Here is a 14,773-nt window from a genome sequence, read left to right on the forward strand (position 1 = left end):
ACCCTAAACCCGGGAGCTGCATAGTCAAACACACAGAAACAATCTATATCAACCTCCAGCCACAGAGATAAGATGCAGGGCTGAGCACCGTTTGGCTGCTGTTACAGCAGTTGCAGAAACCCTTTGTGAGAATAATAAACATATGGGGTATGCATTAGCCTGGCTGGTACCTCAAAAGTGCATGAAACAATGATTGAGAGAAGCCCACATAGAGGCAGAACCTGCTACTTTCGGCATTTTTCCATTGCATGTGCTTAACAGGAGAGGCGCACAAATGTGAGAACTTTTCTTTGGACAACGCTCTATCTGAGCCATTATCTCTTTGTCGTCTCCATGGACACAGACGGTGCATCAGGAAAGCCATCAGTTTCTCTTTTATCAAGGAATAATGTATTAAATAGGCTGGTCGAGTTAGAAAAAATAAAAATAGGATGCCAAAATTCTATAGATACAAGTACACATGTGACTAAAAAAATGAAATAAGACATCACTGTCTGGATCAATCCTGTCTCCTGTAAGCTGCTGCCTTTCTGAGCTATCAGGACTTCACCTACTCTGCCCTTTCAGCTGAGACTGTGGCTGTAATGGTTCATAATAATGGTCTTGAGTTTTGAACAGACACGGTGTTATTACTGAGCTGAGGGGCAGCAGGGAGTGTGAGGGTGTATGTATGGAGGGGAGAGTGTGCGGGGTGGGCACAGAAATAATTCTCTAACTCAGTTGGACTTTTACTTTAAAAGGTTCACACTGTTGTTGTAGAGTGTAAGACATGCAGAACGGTCAGCCGCCCGACGGAAAACCTGCAATTAGTTTGAAATGCAATCGGAAAAAAAAGCGAAAAAAGGAAATAAGAGAGGGGGGGCATTTTGAACGAAGGACACAAAGGAGGAGTGGTGAAGAGGTGGGCAGAGCAACGGATTTCTTCCTTTCTTTCCTGTTGTTTCCAGTCAAGCCCTGTTTCCATGGCAACCTCCTGCCGGAGACAGGGAGACAGCATTGAAAGAAATGGTACCCACCCTCTCTTGAAGAGGATGGCCAACCTGCTTGTGTGTGTGTGTGTGTGTGTGTCTGTGCGTTTGTGAAGGGATGTCAGTCGATGCGCGTAAAGAACCAAAGAGAATAAAAACAGAATTAAACTTTCTTTTAGTCTGCATTGCCAGAACTTTATTGTTCATACACAAAAAACTAATGAGAAAATATTTTAAACATTCATTTTGAATATAGGTTTATATTGTTTTTTCTTAAAAAGTGTTTTTCTTGTCCTCTCCTTGAGAACAGATCTCCAACATCTCAAACATCTCTAAGGACCACCATACCCAGCTGGCCTAGTGTCTGTTTGCTCTAATTACATTTTTCTGTTTGCTAGCGTTGAAAGTACATACAAGGGTGTGAGTGCAATTCCAAACGATTCCTCCTAAGAAGCAACCTTTTTCCAACCAATAGCTGGCCTGCGTGGAGCTCAGGCTTGGGCAGAAACACCTACTGTGGGCTCCTTTCCAATAGTTGGCAGCAAAAAACCACACCCAGAGAGAAAACCAATAACTCACTCAAGGCAACACCAGAGGAGAAAAACAATAACAACTATCCAAACTGCGCCGTGACTTATTGAGGACAAAATGAAGCTCTAAAATCCTAAATCGTGATGTTGTTGCGCACACATTATATCAAAATTCACAGAGGTTTTCTGACCAACCACAAAACATATAGTATGACGAGCACAAACCATGAAATACAGTAACACAAGGGGGTTCAGGACCCCCTCCTGGGAAAAACAGATTGGATACCTGCAACATTTCATTGTTAAACTGTCTGCACTGTTTTACATAATGGAATAAAATGTGTTTTGTAGTACTCGTCTATTATGGGGTGGCTTTCAGTCCATGGTGTACCTTCATCAGGTTATATAATTGTGCTAGTCTGTTTAAAACTCAGCTTTACTGTCTCTTCAGTCCTGGATAACATTAGTGCTCTGTTTGGATGCTTGGGTCTCTAACAGTGTTTAATGGAGATATTTCACATGTACCCTCAACTTGTCACTTAATATGACCATATGTAAGCAAAAGTAATGGAACACAGTGTACTCACTTAGCTCAGGTGTTTGAATAAGGACTAATGCCACAGGTCTGAAAAAACAAACAAACCCACACCTAGCTATGCAGTCTCCAAACATCTTATGGTATCTCATCTAATGGGTCATAAGAACTTAATGTATCCTTCATGTAACTTCTAATATTAAACTTTTGGTGTCAATATTGGAAAGGGGTAGCAACCAATACCTTATAAAGCTCAATTTTTCAAAAGTCAATGCCTGATCAACCCTTTAACACCGGAGATGTCGCCAGCGAGACCTAAATAACACATGCTCTTAGACATAGTGTGTCTCTTTGACCCTTTGCACGAACAATGTGAATCAGTTGATTCTGGCACAGAGAAAAACAGCTTTACAGTAATACGTAACAAAATGTTGTACAAAGTCTCAAAGCCACTTTTGTCTGTGTCAGAATCAGGTGATTTATGGCGATTGCGTAAACACTTCACTACTGTGAAGTGTTGCATATCAGTACGACGCTGCTTTTTTCCGCCTCAGAATCTGCAGAAAGTACGTAATAGCATAGTTGTTTGAAGAGTTATCGTAGTAAAAAAGAATGCAAACACTGGAGCTATTGGTTTTAACAAATGGAGAACACAATATGAGTGCACAGTGGTTTAGTGATTAGCACTCATGCATCACTGCAAGAAGGCAATGGTTCGAGTTCCAGCTGGCCCATTTTTATGTGGAGCTTACATGTTTTTGTGCATCTGTTGATTTTCTCCAGGCACTTTGACTTCCTCCCACAGTCTGATAGTTTGATAAAGGATTCTAAATTGTCCATTCAAGTAAATGTGAGTGTGTGAGATTGTTGTTCCCTGTATGGCCTTGCAATGGACGAGTGAAATGTCCAGGGTGTACCCCACTTTTGGTCAAGAGGTAGCTGCAACCAAACAAGTTTAGAAAATGGATGGCTGGATGGATGGATGAACCCAATAAGCGTGCTAAACTCTTCTACCGCTTTTAAAGACCAATGGTCCGCCATACCCAGTTATTTTGGGTATGGCTTAACCAGAATTCATAGGGATGCCGTTGAATCATTTTGTTTGGATAGAGCTCAACTAGAGGATCTATTCAACTCAACAGTGGAATGGAAACAGTGACCATTGGTTTTTATTAAACTTTAATGCTTGACTTCTACAAAAACACTCTGAACTCTGACTAAAGAACTTTCAAAAAGGCGTGGACGATGAGAAAGACAGCAAGGGCAACAAAGCCTACAGTGTCATTCAAGTCTCTATTAATGTAACTCTGAGACTTCCTAATATTATTATATGCGACAGACTGTTCCCATATTTATAAATTTCTATTATAAAGTAGAATAAGATCAATTTGCCTGTGGGAACCATTTTAACCATCTGTGTATTCTGCTTTATGGACACGTCCAGAGCTTAAGATTTGTCACAATTTCAATAAAGATAATTAGTTTCAGTGGTTTCTGTTCTGAAGGGGCATTGTGTTACTTCTAGTTTCCCATGCTGTCAATCATCTTTGATCGTAATTATCCCCATTGCTCTAGGCCAATTGGAACTTATTTCCCCTTCATCTAATTAGCAATCTTCTTGCCTTCTCTAATTTTTTCTGTCAGTCCATCTCATGAGTTGCACTGCCATTTATCCAAACTTTTCATCTGCTCTGAGTCCTCCACCTATACTTCAGGATTTCATCCTCTTCTGTCTGCAGTCTTCAGAACCCTTCCCTCCAGTGTCCTGCTGTTCTTTGGGTCTCTTGGTTGAGTGACTTTTATTCCACGTCAAGACTTTTATATTCCTAATCAATGTTATACCCCGTGCTTTTGATTAAATGGTGTTTATTCTTCCTTCTCTTTGTGGAAAGGGGATCTCTCTCCAACAGCCATAAAGCTGAAGAAGCTCTTGTGCTCCAAAAACAATATAAATCACTACCATAGGACTTGAACTAAAAGGACAAGACCCAGGTGGATAGCAGATGGTTATATCTATGCTGCCTGCATTCTTGCTTTGTCTGTGTCGCTTTAAATTCAGACACAACTCAAGCAGTTTGTTCACTAAATTTACAATAACAATACAGCCCAATATATAGCAGGTCTAGAATAGATCAGTCAGTTATATCACTGAGCCATCTATGAGGAAGGGGCATTTTTAATAGGATGATGAAGAACTGTTAGAAAACTGGTGAAATTACATTTGCCAGTTTAAATGGGGGATAAAGTCAGATCTATGAATACATAAGTACTTCTGGGAACACGGTCGTACCTTTTCCCTGGCTTTTGGCCTCTTCCAGCAGAGGTAGCATCATAGCGTTGTTGAGGCTGGAGGGTGAACGCACAGCAGTGGTATACATGAGGGGCAGCGACTGTACCACAACTGGGATGCGGTGAACATGGCTGGCCAGCTTTCCTGCTCCCTGCAGGCTCAGAGGGCTGGATGGGGGCGGCGGCACAGACTGCAGGATGTGCAAATATGGCTGACCTCTCAACCCTCTGCCGGGGGCGACCAGAGGGCCCGGTGTGAGCACCGATGAGGCCGAGGTGATAACTGACGGTGAGGAGGAGGAAGAGGAGGAGGTGGAGGAGGACGATAAAGACGATGGGGAGAAGGCGGATCTGAGGATTGATGTCGAGGAGGTTGTGGTGGTGGTAGATGAGGAAGAGGGGCGGGGTTTGTTGATCGACAGGTCGACAGGCTCAGTCTGTGTGTGGAAGTTCAAGTCGTAGCCCAACAGGTTTTCTGGATGTTCGGGTTTAACTCTGCTGAGATAGAAGGGGATGCCGTCCATCACAGGATAATGGCGCACTTTAGGTGACTGTAGGGGGATAAAAACATAAATATTAGAGTTGTGTGATTAAAAAACAATTAAGAAAAAGATGAAATACAAAAAAGAAAAAGTAAAAAAAAGCATCAAATTTCCTCTAAATAAAATGTTAAGCTACGTTCACACAACCTAACAGGAAATGCGCTCTGAAGCAGCCACTTTAAATGAAAACTTTCCATAAATGCGTGGAAACACGCATTCTGGGCTTCTGCATTCAAACACTTCCATTCACATAAGACCACGCACATTTATACGACCACATTCACGCTCTACTTACAAAATGCAGGGCCATTGAACGCACATTGCAAGTTAAACCAGGTCGAACTTTGACCAATCAGGGACTCAGATCTGGTAGTGACGAATGGATGACGTCCCTTTTAATTCGCTGAAGTAAATTAAAGGGGACGTCCTGCGACCATTTCTAAAATGTATCATGGAGGAAAAATTAATAATTAGGGTTTGACATTTTGCGCCAAGCCTCTTCCAACTGTAGACATTTGCCAGTAAATAGTAGAAACAGAAAAAGCAGAAGAAGCCCCTCCCTGCTTGCTCTGTGTGAACACAAGGACCAAATGTGTGTTCTTGATCACGTGTTTAGTCCGTTCTTGAGCGCTGCCAAATTCCTGGTGTGTGCGTAACTTCAAACACACCAGTGAGGCCAAAAATCTGGTATGTTGCCAAACTACAGTCAAGCATTAAGCTGTATATCACAAACTTTTTGCAGTGATGCTTAAGTAAAATAAGGAGAAGCCACATTTCTAACATTTATTCAGCCTTTAAACTGTCTTCATCCAGGCCCTGAAGATAGAGTAATGCCCGATGAAACAAGAGCTACCACGTCTCTCAAAGTCTCCTCATTTCACTTCTTTACTATTGACGTAGGCCGTTCTCTCTGTGCCCTTCCCTCCTGCTTTCCATGACTCCCACTCTCTTGGCTTTCCGTGTACATCTCCTAAATCCCCTTTGTGACGGTGGAAAAACATCATCTGGGCTCAATTTCCTGACTGTCTCCTTCTGTCTCCCAGCGATGGGAGACCTAAGGCCAATGCCGGTGGCTTCTAGTATTCACGTCTTAAACGTAACACCATACAGGCTGTAGCACAAGCACTCTATCCGTCTGCAGGTTCCAAGAACCATTTGGGTGAATCAGCAAGGACCATGCATGGCATTAAAGATTATTTTGCTTTTTATTTTTTCTTCAACTGCAATTTTTCAGGAGTCATATCCACAAGAAATGATTTTGACAAATGGGAGTGGATTGCTACTTTGTGTGGTGAGTGGTGTGCATTCACATCAGCAAAGAATCACCAAGAACCATCAGAAAAAACACTGAAAATCCAAGGGAGTTCAATATTTTTGCAGTTGAAAACAAATATTAGCATTGAGCAATAACTGCTGCAATTAAAATACAAAATAAAAGAAGCAAAAATAAAATACATTAAATGCTAAACCAGCTTTGAACATTGTGTTAAACCTTAAACTCAACTGGAAACTACACTTTTTCTGAATCTAGAAGGCCAATGTTATAAGCTTTATTTTAAATATTTATATGACTAATCTTTGGCAAAGTTTAAAGAAACACATTTTTTTATGAATTACTTTTGTGTTTCTCCCTTTTGTGTGAGAGAACTCCAAAAATAGCAGCAAAAACAACGCAAAACCTGGGACATAGTCTCTTCATCCTGACCAATTGATATGATTTGTTATATTTTTATAACTCAAGAACAGCTTTTCTATCTTTTATGGTTTCTGTACATGTTGCATTATGGTTAAAAAAGTTTAACTTTGCTTAAAATTGATTTCTTAAGAAATTGTAAAATGCACTAAATATTACACAGAATCAAACTGAGAACACATTGTGGGTGGTTTGTATTAACCTTATCTTAAAGTACTTAACCAGACACAGAGAACCTGGAAATTGACCTGATCCAGGTTATGAGCTTGTGAGATGGTATATTTCATAGCTCCCAGATTGTTTTTCAACTGAGAAGGGGTCAAGCATTGAGACTGTTCTTTCTCTTCTCTGGTTGTAATTTTCCTGCATAGACTAGTAATACGTTGACAAATATGATGTTGAAAAGGAGACTATGACTAATATTTATGTAATAAAAGCTAAAAAGGGTTAAAATTAACGTTTTTTTAAATTTATGTTTGTATAACCTTTAAAAACTTCTTTTTTCAAATTCCAGTTTTTGATTTTTTTTGCTGTGCTTTTCTGTCACATTCACATTAGTTTGACCTGATGTTTTTTTTTTTTTTTTGGTGGTTGGTTTGGATCTGTACAGGTAAAAAAATTGAGTTAAAAATGAACTTAACTTCCCTTGTTTTATTAAGGTTACTGTAAAAAAAAAAGAAGCAGTTGACGTTGCGGAGAAAAAAGTGGAAAAGTTAAATAATGCAATATTATTATTGGATTGTGGAGATCAGCTGATTAATGTGGCCACAATGACAAACTCTGTATAAAGCAGCTGATGTTAATAAGCTGATCTCATTTTGTGACCCAGTCTGAACCGACAACACGCTAACTTTTAGAGAGGAAAAGGACATTTTAGAGGTATTTGTTCATTCATCCAAACAATTAAACAGCATAAATGATTATCTTACAACACGATCATATTCACTTGTCATATTTTTGTGTCCATAATCTCAAAATAACTTGCAAATGGCCTTGTATTTAAGAAGAAATTGGACATAAAGCATCAGTTAGGATGACAAAACTGCAGAATAAAGTTTTCTCTGTGGCTCTCTTTTTTTACTGCACCTACTTGTTTAGTAGATTTCCATATTTTAACCAATATTCCTTTTTAGATTTATCCAAAAGTCTATTGTCTGGTGATTAAATCAAGTTTTTTTTTTTTTTAAATAAATGTCACAGTGTTAGTTAAAACATTTGTTTGTGAAGAAAAATACCCTTTGTGTTTCCTTACATCAACTCCTGATTTAGTCTTCGTCAACAGAGCCTGGAGCTGCCCTCCAGCTGCATGCTCATGATCTTTGTGTTTGCGTTTCCTGCGTACCATAGTCCGCCTGGAGCTACACTGCCTGATGGCTTTGAAGCCATTGATTCCTCTGAGGCGGATATTCAAACATATTGTTGTTTTCTCTGATGAAAAATGACCACTGATCACATCCAGTTCAAACCGCTCTTCCAACAAGTCAAGATTTTACCAGAGACCCAACCTTTAGCTTAACTAAACAGTTTGGGACTCAGAGAAGGTCAACAATACTCATAAAAGGTCATGACGGTGCATTTATAGAAGCATGACAGGCAGGTTAGCAGACTACGCTAACCACTTAAGTGTATTATATGGATGACCCTCCCTCCTTACTAACAAACTACTAAAAAACTATCTAGTGCCATGGATTCTAAAGTAATTCGGAAGCAATTTTACGAATCCACTGTGTTCATATGATGAAAACCTGGATGGTGTATAAAATAATAAATTAAAATACCTTTTTTTACAAAAATTGTTTAAACACAATTCATTGTGGTATATATTTGCCAATCTAGTGAGCATTAAGGCACACTGGTTTTTTTGCAAAGAGTTCTGGGAAATTTCTAGGGGACTAGATTTTAGAATTGTGGCTTCGGACAGCTCTATAAAATAATGCACTATGTAGTGAGGAAGAAAAGAACTTGGACACAACCGACATTGTTAGCTGTGCTATGTCTCCACTTACAATATTGCCCTTTTATGTAGCCAAAGCCTCACAGTTGTCTCTCATCAGTCTTTCCTTATGAATTATTGAAACTGAATTAAGAACAGCTTGTGACTGGTTTAAGACAGTGAGAAGTTTGTTCCTTAATTGATGCTAAAATGTGCACACATTACATAATGACTTCAATACTCAAGATGCTCATCAGAAGAAGGAAAAGGTGCAAAGGTTTGCAGACACTTTAAAAACTACCTTGTGAGGTAATTGCCATGAAAAAAAAAGACTGAAATTTAGATTTGTGGCTCTGCTGCAGTCAATCTTTTCAACTCTTAAACCCATAATCACATGCACCCATACGGATCTGGAACAAAGGGGGTTTTTGCTGATTTTTGGGTGTTCCGGGCCCGTGGAAGGTCGTAGACAAGTGCGGCCGCATCTTACGGGGAGCGCAGGTGTGTTTTGCAGCTCCCTTGAGGGTCGTGCAGGTCCCTCAAGTGACATTATCAAGATCATAAAGTGTTTGTAAGAATAATGTAAGTTACACGCAAATATGATGTACAAGTGATTCTGTCGCTGATGCTGTCGCCAGACTCTTGTCATTCGTAAGGTGCACATACTGGCTCCACTTGATACAAAAGTGCCCGTAGGATGTCCAGACAAAGTGCGCTCTGTCTAATTTCCTTATTTGTAACAGTCAGACTGCAAGCACAGTGTTTGTACTTATCATGTGAACAGCACTAACGAGCCCCTTGCGCAGGGCTCTGGGTAAGGGGTGGTTGAAAAAAACAAAAAATCTGTACGACACGCCTGTGTCTCACATCCCGTGAGACAAAACCAGCCACCCGTAAGGCAGTTATGACTACAACAGGAGTAAATTAAGCCAGGTAAAGTCGATTTAAGGCGGGGGAAAATATTTTCCAATTTTGTCATGATTTACTAAAACGTAGTAAAGGTAAAATGGGTAGCATTGGATAACACACAATGTCAAAATGAGATTGAATAATAATATCGGGAGTGTTCTGACATCCTACAATCTTAGCCCATTAGCCAACTTGTTGACTAAGGTTGTTTGCTGTTAACAAAAACGAATAAACAAGACTGAAAAAAAAGAATAAAAAATTGTATAAAAGGTAAACCTGAATAATTGTAATGATCTATTATGGCCTCTACAAGATGTGTACCAGTAAACACAAAAAATAGCTTAGAGGTCAATGTGATGCTATAAAAAAGTGACTAAAATAGCCTCCAAGTCAAAGTTGGGTCAAATGTTTTTACTATTATGCACTCTGAGTGTAGGGTTCATATTTTAATAAAGGAAGCTTAAAATAACCATTAACTCGTCCAAAGTTCTCTTGGTGATGCGAAAGAAAAGATCAAAACATCAATGTCAGAAAAAGAGGAAACCAGAAGCGGTTTGCATTTTGGGGTCAGGTTTTTCACACAGCTTCAAACCAGCAGAAATGGAAAACTGCAGCCACCTCCGCTTTTGTTTTGACAGATAGAAACACATGCGTGTGCTCCGTCCTACACATCCTTGCGCACACTGACACACATACACAGATACCCTCAACCCGCCTACCTGCCTTTCTCCTCACGCATTGTCTTTATTAGGGGATGCTGGGTAGAGGGACAGATTTTCCAGCCCCTTTCAGGCAAATTATTGAACAGGAGGAGCGTTTCCAGCAAGCCTTTGGCCCCACGCCATCCAAATGAAGACCACATTCCTGCAGCAGTCTAAACTGTCTGTCTCCGTCTGAAGGGTAGCTCAGTCTGTGAGGGCAAGATGGGATCTCGGAGCACTTCAAAGCTGTGTGAACTGCAGCACTCACATCCTGTCTCTGACTGACATCAGTACATGTGGAATAATTGTTCAAACCCCAGGTATTAGGTGTCAGCGCGAGCTCTCAAATCATTGGTCCACAGCTGTGGGCAGGACATCCAGAGGAGAACCATCTGTTGCAGGTCTCAACTTTTCAGACATGCTGAGAAGAATTCATCTCCTATCAATAAAAAGGGCTTTTACTGCCAGACTAGTCTATAAAAGAACTACAATAGCATAATTAGTTATTAGCAATTGTCACTTTGTGCATGCATCATTATGAGGTTGATCTTAATAGAAGATATAGCACCATTCTCCCACAAATCCCTCCTGGTGATAAAGTATGCGCAGAATTGTCATTGATATGTTATTAATGGAAATCAATAATGACTGAACTCTAATTCCTCATGATTACAAATATGAAGTGGTGTGCGCCCACTGTGCACAGCTGTGGTAGAAACACAGAGCCACACAGCCCTTGTAACCTAGCAACAGCTTCAGTGTGTAACAAGTCCACTTTATATGTGGGTACGTCAGACCAAAGAGCAACCAAACTGCATGTAGGCTTCATGTTCCTTTTTTTTTTTAACTAGTGAGGCCAACAAACAGGGGTACTATAAAAAATCAACTTAAAAGTAGACCACAGTTTTACCACATCAGCTTTTTCCTTATTAATGCAAGAATATATCATTAGACTTTCATTTACGTCTCAAACATAAACCGGTTTAACCAATACTGAGAGATCCTCCCATTTGGGTTTCCCATTGGTTTGGCAGCTAAATAGAAAGTGACCTTATAATTAGAGGTTTTTACATAATCAGGTTGAAAACAAGTGTGAGGGGAGCTTGAAAGGGCACATCCACATCACGACTGGTCTGGATCAAAGTTTCAGATAGGCTTCTTCATTTAGAAAGTTTTGAAAAATCAGTTGACCTTTGGTCCAAATAAATTAACTCAAAATTTGTGGATTTAATTTCAAGTAGAAAAAGTCAAACAAATCCCACAGGGAGGATCAAAAAATTGTTTTAATTCAAGAAAAATGGTTTTAAACAGTGTGGCAAAAAAAAGTAAAGAGGTACGTGTGTCTATTGATATTGATTGAGAAGACTAGTTTAGCTCTAATTTATTTTTCTCTAAGAATTTTTTTTTCCTTTCTTTTTTGGGTGTGTGTGGGGGGGTGTATGTGTCCTTATTACTCTGCGATGGACTGGCAAACTGACCAGGATGTAGCCTGCCTTCAACCAACAGTGGTTGGGTATACTCCAACGACCCCATGACCCCAAAATTGTAAGTAAGTAGGCTGAGCTGCTTTTTTAACATTGTGTGCAAAACCAAACCACATGAATATATTACGTTTTTCAGCCCTTTCAGCTAAACTAAACAGCATACCAGTCCAAAAGACTGAGGTAAGAACTAAGGCAGAGGTGGCTTTGGCACCTGGCTCGGATGCCTCTTGGACGCCTCCCTGGGGAGGTGTTTGGGAACATGTCCCACTGGGCTGAGACCTCAGGGAAGACCTAGCTCATGCTCTCGGCTGAACTGGGAGGACTTCTGGATCCTTATGGAGGAGTTGGAGGTAGTGACCCCAGGAGAGGAAGGTCTGAGCATCTTTACCAAAGCCAACATGAGCAGAAGAAAATGGATTGATGGATAGTTCTAAGATAGCTTTACTTTAAAGAATTATGACTTTTGAATTTTAAAATTCACACGAGTCTAACATGAATGTTGACTTCTTATTGGAAGTATAGAGAGGCTTCATTTCATGAAATAACAGTTCTACATTTTTGCATGTAAAAAAAATAACTAAAGTGAAAGTTGGTCTGGAAAGAAAATGTGATTTTGTTCATTATGTATCCTTTAGAAGGTCTTTCGTAAAATATAATCATATTAAATGTTGAAATTTAAACAGCAATCAAGACTTACAGGGATTAACTGCTTGAGCAACACTCAATGTCCCACTCCCATCTTTATTTTAAATCTATTTTCAAAACGTTCCCAGTGGTCTTTAAATTAGGATTATGCCATTTTTTTAGACAACATTAAAAAAAAACTGTATCGTTTTTTTAGAACATAGTTTCTGCAGAACGGATGTAGTTCATTGGAAATTTGGCTCTGACTGTTGGGAAATAGCAACCCCACCTCCCCTTTCCCTTCCCAGTTACTAAGAACTCTATTTTTATGTGCTCTCCTGCTAGCTTACAGCCCCTCCCGCCCCCAACATTACAGGTGAAACAAATGGTGAGCAATATTGGAGCTATCCAGCTGTTCAGTTTTGAGCCAGATGCCAGCTCAGACTAGAAAAACATCAATTGAGATGTAGATTTAGTCGTCTATAGGGGGATGCATCAGAATGGAGAAAACTTGTTGCCCCATAGTGTATTTTCTAGGTCACAAAAACGTTTTTTTTTTTTTAAAAACAGCATTACTTTTCTGCTCCTTATTCACTGCAATTTGAATAAAAACATACATGGCCTCCATCATCAGAAAAATGCTTCGAGAACATGTTAAAACACAAAAAATATCATTTTCATTCCAGTGGGTCTCTAAAGGTCTATAAGAGAAGGTATAGCAACTGGTTGCAAATAAACACATACACTGTTTATTTGTTTTTATTTACATGTATATAACGTATTTTTTTCAAAAAATGTATCTTTTTAGGTGTGTTTTGTCTTAAAAGAGATTAAAGAGGTCTTAAGATGTGAAATGTGGAAACTGGTGGGTTCTCCTGCTTGTGTAGGAAGGAGGAATGGACACAAAACAGGATTGAGGGTTTCACATGCAGTCCTGAGAGCAGCAACAACATCTGTGCTTTCACCCCAAGCCAGGACTCTGCCGGCCCCAGTCACCTCCTCAAAAGACCCCACTGCATTCTTGCTACAGCTGCGGCTCTCCTCCCTTTGCTCACTACCATCCTCTCCAACCACTCCTCTCAGCCCCACACTCAGTCACTGACTTGCTCAGGCCTGGAAGTGATTATCAGCCTATTGCCAAAAGGAGGAAAAAAGGAAAGCAGGAAAAAAAGGGAATTGTCTGGAAAACGACTCCCCTCTTGCTCTCTTACCCCTTGTTCCGATTCCAGGGGCTCAGCTTTGACTCGGACTGCAGGCATTCCGTCAAGCATTAACATCCTGCTTCTTAGGCTGCCTGTGAAGGAACACAGAAGAAGTGTAAGACGGGTGTTTTAGCATGACTAAGCAGGTCCCACACTTGGTTATTCACACTTGGACATTATCAATTTTTTTCCCATTTTTTTTCCGCTCGAGCTGCCCCAAGAAACAAACACATTTTTAAATCAACACGATTCCACATTTCTAAATCACCAGAATCTGACAGACATCTGTGGAAGCTCAGTCGGCTCACAGCACGACTCCTTAATAATTTTCAGCATCCTGGTGGGATGCTGCGAGACTAACTTAATAACTCAGAGCAAAATCCTCTTAAGACTTCAGAGCAATAGTGAGTTACACAACAATTTCCTCTGCAAAAGACCTTGCTGCAGTCTTTCTACTAGTGACTGTGCACAATACCATTCAAAAGTCAGGCTCATTCAGTTAGACCAAGTTTTTTTAGCTTTATGCTTTTAAAAAGCCTTACAGGCTGGAACACTAGTTCTGCCAGCGTGTGTCAGGAAAGCGCCCCAGAGATCTTGTCCCCTCGGTTCCTTGCTGCGTCTTTAAAAATGATACTCGGATGAAGCCAATGAAAACAATGCGTGTTTCGCTGGGCTGAGGTCCGACCTGGAGTAACCCTCCCTCTTATTATTTTAGCAGGACTACATGGAAGAATGCAAGCCTAGCAAATAGCCGGTAAACATCTCTATTACTCTTTGTTGCTAGCAATACATTTCTGATACCCCTACCTCATAAGCATGATCCGAACCAGCATAAAAAAAAACATTGGATGTAATTTGGTCCACGTTTTCTAACATGTAGTTCATCATCATTCCACTAGGGGCAGTGGAGGGGCTTTTCCTGCTCATTTCAAAATGGCTGCTTCCGTGAAACCTCCTACACTTTTGTTTAATTTTATGTGTTGTGTATTGATATTTTATATTGATTCACAACTTTGTTAATAAAGTTTATTTGAAAGGAAAGAAAAAAAGACTTGGTGGGAAGGTTTTGGTAATATTCCTAAGTTTATGGTGACAATAACTCATCTATTGTTATTCATTTTTAAATGCATACTTGCTTTATTAAAATAATGTAAATTTTGTTGATAATTAATTCTGTACAATACAGTTACTCCATGTTAAAAATATGTGGATCAACCTTAAGACGGTGGGTAAATAAGGTGCTTTTTACCTAAACACTCAAGTCAATATTTTTGTGTCTTAAACTAACCTTTTTGTGAGCTAAAACTTCATAAATCACCTAATGTATCATAATTGATACCATCTGTATCTCATTAAAAAACTG

The 14,773-nt window shown here is 39.8% G+C and overlaps 1 protein-coding gene across 4 annotated transcripts in view; it reads right to left on the reverse strand.

Moving 5' to 3' along the window:
• Window positions 1–14,773, reverse strand: part of klf12b (Kruppel like factor 12b) — a 64,170-nt gene that overhangs the window by 27,178 nt on the left and 22,219 nt on the right. For 3 of the 4 annotated variants that reach the window (XM_078940035.1, XM_011489305.4, XM_078940034.1), the window contains exons 2-3: window positions 13,420–13,502; window positions 4,324–4,873 (exon numbers count right to left, since the gene is read on the reverse strand). In XM_078940035.1, the coding sequence (XP_078796161.1) occupies window positions 4,324–4,873; window positions 13,420–13,485 (616 nt within the window). In that variant the 5' untranslated portion in view covers window positions 13,486–13,502. Of the gene's footprint in view, window positions 1–4,323; window positions 4,874–10,118; window positions 10,384–13,419; window positions 13,503–14,773 lie in introns of those variants that run through there. The other variant, XM_078940036.1, reaches the window with a different exon arrangement.

Source organism: Oryzias latipes, chromosome 21 (genome assembly GCF_053564925.1).
Source record: "Oryzias latipes strain Hd-rR chromosome 21, Olatipes_Hd-rR_3.1".
In the NCBI taxonomy this organism is placed as follows: domain Eukaryota; kingdom Metazoa; phylum Chordata; class Actinopteri; order Beloniformes; family Adrianichthyidae; genus Oryzias; species Oryzias latipes.